Here is a 7500-nt window from a genome sequence, read left to right as displayed (position 1 = left end):
TGTGTTGTGTGTCACGAAAATGTGTTGATGTATATGACACAGATGTATTGATATGTATCACAGATTTGTTGATAATTATGTATGTGTGTCACAAAAATGTGTTGATGTATGTGTGTCACAAAAATGTGTTGATGTATGTGTGTCACAAAAAATGTGTTGTTGTATGTGTGTGTCACAAAAAAAATGTGTTGATGTATGTGTGTCACAAAAATGTGTTGATGTATGTGTGTGTCACAAAAAAATGTGTTGATGTATGTATGTCACAAAATGCGGTGTAATGTGTGTCACAAAAATGTGTTAATGTATATGACACAGATGGATTGATAGTGTCACAGATGTGTTGACGTCTATGTGTGTCGGAGAAGAAATGTGTTGATGTATGTGTGTGTGTCACCAAAAACGTTGATGCATGTGTGTCACAAAAACAAATGTGTTGATGTATGTGTGTCACACACAAAACAAAAGAGTTAATGTACGTGCGTGTCACCAAAAAAAAAAAAAAAAAAAAAGTGTTGATGTATGTGTGTGTCACCACCCACCCCCACCAACCCCCCCCCCCCCCCAAAAAAAAAAAAAAAGTGTTGATGTATGTATATGTGTGTCACAGAAAATGTGTTGACGATGATGTGTGTGATGACACAGACGTGGACGTGAACCGACCTGACGAGAAGATCATCGTGACCTACGTGGCGTCTTATTACCACTACTTCGCCAAAATGAAGAGCGAGATGACAGGGGGCAAGAGGATCGCCAAGGTGGGTCTGTCTGCTACAGCTATAGCTATAGCTAGTGGAAGGGGGGTGTAGGAGAGCCGTCTTTGGTTCTCAGTCAGTTAATTGTCTCTGTTTGTGTGTTTTGTGTGGCTTTTTTTTTTACTCTCTCTCTCTCTCTGTCTCTCTGTGTCCGTCTGTGTGTGTGTGTTGTGTGTGTGTGTTGTGTAAATGTCTCTTGTGTTCGTCTCACTGTCTCACCCTTCTGGTGTGTGTCTGAGTTACACACACTACACACACACACACACACTACACACACACACACACACACACACACACACACACACACACACACACACACACACACACACACACACACACACACACACACAGAGAGAGAGAGAGAGAGAGAGAGAATCTGATTCACTTCTTGTCTGCCTGTCTTCACATCCCTGTCACTCTTTTCTTTTTCTTTATTTCACCATCTCTCTCTGTCTCTGTCTCTCTCTCGCTGTGAGTTTCTCCACCCTCTTTCTCTCCCTTACTCCTCCCCATCTCTCTCTCTCTCACTCACTCTCTCTGTGTCTCCTTCGCTTCCCACACAGTCGGTGACCTTGCCTTAAAATTCTGGAGTCCCCCATCCTCTGACCCCCTCCCCTTCACTTCTCACCCCTCTCTCTCTCTCTTTCACACACACACACACACACACACACACACACACACACACACACACACACACACATACTCTCTCTCTCACTCACTCACTCACTCATTCATATACCCGGTATATATGATAGTCAGTCGTGTCCAGCAAGACCATCAGAACAAGCAGAGGAGGCAACTGCTGTTCCGACTATTTGGGCTTAGAATTTGATTATAGTGGAGAGTGTTCTTGCCCAAGTTACACCCCCCACTCTCTCGGCCAAGAGGGTGTTAGGACAGTCGGCGTTGGTCATTCACCTCTGTCTTTATCAGGTGGTACTGTTTCACCAGGTAATCAAATCAGTTCCCCCACCGTATCCCCACTCACACAGTCGTCCTTCCACAATACAATAAGAGGCTCTCACATAACCTTTTGCTGGATTCCTTCTCATTGCGGTTTTTACTATAATCTTCTTCTTCTTCTTCTGCGTTCGTGGGCTGCAACTCCCACGTTCACTCGTATGCACAAGAGTGGGCTTTTACGTGCATGACCGTTTTTACCCCGCCATGTAGGCAGCCATACTCCGTTTTCGGGGGTGTGCATGCTGGGTATGTTCTTGTTTCCATAACCCACCGAACGCTGACATGGATTACAGGATCTTTAACGTGCGTATTTGATCTTCTGCTTGCATATACACACGAAGGGGGTTCAGGCACTAGCAGGTCTGCACATATGTTGACCTGGGAGATCGGAAAAATCTCCACCCTTCACCCACCAGGCGCCGTCACCGTGATTCGAACCCGGGACCCTCAGATTGACAGTCCAACGCTTTAACCACTCGGCTATTGCGCCCGTCTTTACTATAATGAAAAAGTTGACATTTTGGCTAAAAAAAAAAAAAAAGGAGCTAGAAGCTCCACGAAGGAGTTAGATTTAAATATTTCGCTTTCACTACAGGAATGTTACACCATGGTAGAAAAAGTCCAATGGTCAAAATTTCAGTTTGAAGAAAAACACACCGGTAACTCGGAGTTACATAAGAACATACAGAAAATGTATGGTTTCATGGGAAAATATTACCATAATGATTTTCATAAGAGGCAAATCATTTCTCAAATCTGCAGATGGAAAATGAATTGTTTGAGGACAAAATATGTCAGTAATGTTTCTTGCATCTGTGGTGCTCACATAACAGCCGATCATATACCAACTTGCCATATGTTAAAGTCTCAAATCCCTGAACTGAAATCATCTTCAGTGTTGACGATCTTCAGCAGTCCATTGCTAATGTATGACTTTTTTCAACTCCGTGTTAAATAGTCCAGTTGGTTCGCTGTTATAGTTGTTAGTTTTTCATTAGAAATATGTTATATTGTTATGATTGTTTGTTTGTTTTTTTAAACAAAACTGAAATCAATAATGTTCACACACACACACACACACACACACACACACACACACACACACACACACTTTCACTTACTCGTATGCGTACACAGTAATTCCCGCCCCCCCCCCCTCCCCTCCCCACTCCTCCCACTCGATTTTTTTCCTTCCCTCGTCTTATATCACTTACATTGAAAAGACGTTAAACTAAAGAACGAACAATACAATAAGTGATCCCTGCTCCTCCTCCCCTTACCCTCCCACTCCCCTCCCCCACACCCTCCCACACCCGCACACCCCACACCGCCCCTCTCTTCCATTGTGGCCAGTGTGGGTGACGATATTTATTATCTGTCCCTTGGATCATTTAACACCAAAAACTGCCCCAGTCAGAGACCGCGGTATGGATGGTGGGACTGACCCATGCCATCACCTTGAGTCAGTTTGGGGCTGTCTTGAGAAAGAAAAAGAAAGAAAAAAAATAATGGATGAATCAGAGAGAAAGATAGAAAGGGAGGGGAGGGGAGGGGAGGGAGGGTTGGGGTGAGAGAGGATTGGAGAGAGATGGGGGGGGGGGGGGGGGGGGGGAAGAGAGAGAGAGAGAGAGAGAGAGAGAGAGAGAACTCAGAACTCGAAATGTGGTTATTCAAGGATGAACGTTTTGGGTATGATCTTGCACAGAGAGAGAGAGAGAGAGACAGAGAAAAAGAGAGGGCGAGGAAGAGAAGAGAGAGAGGGAGGGAGGGAAGGAGATGTATAGTTTCATTCTTCCAGGATTATCAGTTCAGGGTCTGTAGACCAACGTCCACATAATTTTTTTTTTTTTGTTTTTGTTTTGCTTATATTTCTGGTGCTACACTTCACATAGGCACAAAGTATAAAAAAAAATAAAATCATAGGATACATCATCAGCATTAAAAGACAGAAACCAACAAATAAACAACAACTGTAGCTGCAACAACAAAAATATATATATATATGGGGTGATGCTTGCTTCGTAGTAAGTGAGTAAGTGAGGACGTAGAACGAGGGGCGGGTTTTGGACTGAAGAAAAGAAGTAGAAGGATAAAAGGAAGAGAGAGAGAGAGAGATGTGGGGGGTGGGGGGTGGTGGTGGTGGTAGGGAGGAAACAATGGCCATAATTATTATGTAGTAAGTCTCTTTTTTTTCTTTCTCCCTCTCCTCCAGCAGAACAGAGGACTACTGGAGCAATCGTACCTGTCAGAATGCCCCCCCCCCCCCCCCCCAAAAAAAAAGGGCAAAAAGCTAAGCCAGAGATAAGGAGTTGTGTGTGTGTGTATGTGAGTGTGACAACCCCTGTCAACCTTAAGAGAACAGTCCTGTCATCTTCCGCCTGCGACCCCCCACCCCACACCCCGTCCCCTCACCCTATCCCCCTACCTTATCCCCCTCCCTTATTCACTACCACTCTTCACCCCTCCCAATACAACCGTGGAAGGTCTCGCTGCATGCTGCAAAGAGTCAAGCCCTCTCTCTCTCTCTCCATATATATATACCTGTGGAGGTTTCTTTTGGCTGCAGTTTTCGTTCAGCAGTCGTCAATTCCCTGTGTCACTTGTAGCACAGAGTGCAGTTACACATTGTGTTCGTCAGTCTACTAGTACGAGACTGGAGGGGGTCCAGGAATTTGGGGGCCACTCAATCTCTGGCTTTTGTTTTTTGTGTGTCGTACATCAGTGCACACACACACACACACACACACACACACACACACACACACACACACACACACACACACGTGGAGTGATGGCTTAGAGGTAACGCGTTCGCCTAGGAAGCGAGAGAATCTGAGCGCGCTGGTTCGAATCACGGCTCAGCCGCTGATATTTTCTTCCCCTCCACAAGACCTTGAGTGGTGGTGTGGACGCTAGTCATTCGGACGAGACGATAAACCGAGGTCCCGTGTGCAGCATGCACTTAGCGCACGTAAAAGAACCCACGGCAACAAATGGGTTGTTCCTGGCAAAATTCTGTAGAAAAATCCACTTCGACAGGAAAAATAAATTAAAAAAAAAAAAAAATGGGTGGCGCTGTAGTATAGCGACGCGCTCTCCCTGGGGAGATAAAAAGAAATACAAATACAAATACACACACACACACACACACACACACACACACACACACACACACACACACACACACACACACACACACTACCTGTGATGTCTGTGTGTACGTACTGCTTCTGCCCCTTGCCCGCCAAACTTGCCCGACTGGTTGGTTGCCAGACACAAACTGTAGTGACAGGGTGTGTGTGTGTGTGTGACAAGGACGGATGAGGAACACAGGATCTGAGAATGATGGACAGAGAGAGAGAGAGAGAGGGGAGGATGGGGGGGTGGGGGTTGATGGTGTGGAAGGGAAGGAAGAGGAAGGGGGTGGGAGGGGGCTCGGGGGTGTGTGTGTGTGGCAGAGGAGTAGTGTTGTTTTCATGGTGGAAGCAGAGAGAGAGTGAGAGGGAGGAGGGAGGGAGTTTGGGAGAGAGAGAGAGACAGAGACAGAGAGTGGGGTGGGGGGTTGAGTTTAGTGGGGAGAGGATTGGGGATAGGGAGAGAGAGAGAGGGGGTGGGGTGGGGGGTGGGGGCGTTACTATCAAGTATTATTTATAATGTCTTCCCATCCTACAACAACCAAAACGACCCCTGTATACGAACATCTTAATCATAGGAACCACCCTGTATTTCTCTCTCTCTGTGTGTCCATCTCTCTCTCTGTGTCCATCTCTCTCTCTGTGTCCATCTCTCTCTCTCTGTCCATCTCTCTCTCTCTCTGCCCATCTCTCCATCTCTCTCTCTCCATCTCTCTCTCTCTCTCCATCTATCTCTCTCTCCATATCTCTCTCTCCATCTCTCTCTCTCTCTCTCCATCTCTCTCTCTCTCCATCTCCCTCTCTCCATCTCTCTCCATCTATCTATTTCTCCATCGCTCTCCATCTATCTCTCCATCTATCTCTATTTCTCCATCTATATCTCCATCTCTCTCGCCATCTCTCGATATCTCTCTCTCCATCTATATCTATCTCTCCATCTATATCTCCATCTCTCTCTCCTTCTCTCTCTCTCTCTCTCTCCATTTCTCTCTATCTCTCCATCTATATCTCCATCTCTCTCTCTCTCCATTTCTCTCTCCATCTCTCGATCTCTCTCTCTCCATCTATATCTATCTCTCCATCTATATCTCCATCTCTCTCTCCTCTCTCTCTCTCCATTTCTGTCTCTCCATCTCTCTCTCCATCTCTCTCTATCTCTCCATCTATATCTCCATCTCTCTCTCTCTCCATTTCTCTCTCCATCTATCTCGATCTCTCGATCTCTCTCTCTCTCTCCATCTATCTCTATCTCTCCATCTCTCTCTCTCTCTCTGCTGGCCGGGTAGCGCCCATGCGGTTGTCTCTTTTCTATTTCCGTCGATCTTTAGTGTTAACGCAGCTATGTTCTTGAATGTCTCAGACAGATTTTTTTTTCCTCCGTCGCACAGTCACGTTTCCTTGAAATATGACATTTGTTCGCAATGCGTTCCCCGATATTGGTGACATGATAATTGAAATATGACATTTTTGGGTTTTTTTTTTTTTTTTTTTTCGCAGTCTTCCATTCTTCCGATATTGGTCACATGATATTACATCTTGAAATTCGAAGATCTTTGCTTTTACACAACCCAAACCCAAATGGACAACAAGAGCAACAGCACCACCACCACAAGAACAACACACCACCACCATCACCACAACAGCAACACAACAACAACAACAGCAGCAGCAACAACAACAGCAACAGCAACAACAACAGCAACAGCAGCAGCAAGAACAACAACAGCAACAGCAACAACAGCAACAGCAACAGCACCACCACCACCACCAACACCACAACAACAACAGCAGCAGTAACAACAACACAACAACAACAACAGCAACAGCACCACCATAACAGCAACAACAGCAGCAGTAACAACAACAACAACAGCACCACCACCACCACCACCACCACCACCACCACAACAACAACAACAACAACAACAATAAAAGCAAATAAGATAATTGATCTTCACGTTTTACGCTTCGGGCGCCTTGAATGTATAATGTAAGAGCCAGCGGTGAATACAAAATGCAAACGAGTTTGCAATCTCTCTCTCTCAGACGTGCCACAAAACCCCCCCTACGCATTGACGGGAATATAAACGAGCATTGAAACAGGAAAGAGAAACAGGACCTGTACAGAGAAAGGGGTGGTGGTGGTGGGGGGTGGGTGTGGGGGTGTTGAGCAAACGTGCATTCAGGTACTTGCCACGAAAATCAAAGTTAGAGTGTATAATTATAATGTGAGCAAACGTGCATTCGGGGGAGCGTGCCACGAAAACAGATCAAAGTTAGAGTGTATAATTATAATAATGAATCAAAGTTAGAGTGTATAATTATAATAATGAATCAAAGAGTGTATAATTATAATAATTCATCGGTTAATATCCGGTCATTGCGGTTTTCCAATGGACTGTGCCTTCACTAATTAAAACGAAAGGAAAGGTTCCTTATGTCTTTCCCCTTGTCTCTGTCAGTCTCTGTCTCTGTCTCCTCCCCCCTCTCTCTCTTTCTTTCTACCTCTCTCTCTCTCCCCCTATGTCTCTCCTCCTCCCTTCTCTCTCTCTCCTCTCTCTCTCTTTCTACCTCTCCCTCTCCACCTATGTTTCTCCCCGTGTTTCTGTCAGTCTCTGTCTCTGTCTCCCCCTTCTCTCTCTCTCTCTCTT

General features: G+C 45.5%; 1 protein-coding gene across 1 annotated transcript in view; it reads left to right on the top strand.

Annotated features, from left to right (window-relative positions):
• LOC143280888 (spectrin beta chain, non-erythrocytic 5-like) overlaps positions 1–7500 on the top strand; it is a 355560-nt gene that overhangs the window by 117813 nt on the left and 230247 nt on the right. Inside the window, exon 8 of the mRNA XM_076585640.1 lies at positions 643–755. Coding sequence (XP_076441755.1) covers positions 643–755 — 113 coding nt within the window. The remainder of the gene's footprint in view (positions 1–642; positions 756–7500) is intronic.

The sequence above is a fragment of the Babylonia areolata genome, chromosome 4, assembly GCF_041734735.1.
Source record: "Babylonia areolata isolate BAREFJ2019XMU chromosome 4, ASM4173473v1, whole genome shotgun sequence".
In the NCBI taxonomy this organism is placed as follows: Eukaryota; Metazoa; Mollusca; class Gastropoda; order Neogastropoda; family Buccinidae; genus Babylonia; species Babylonia areolata.
The sequence above is the reverse complement of the archived record's forward strand: the minus strand, read 5'-3'. Positions and strand labels throughout refer to the sequence as shown.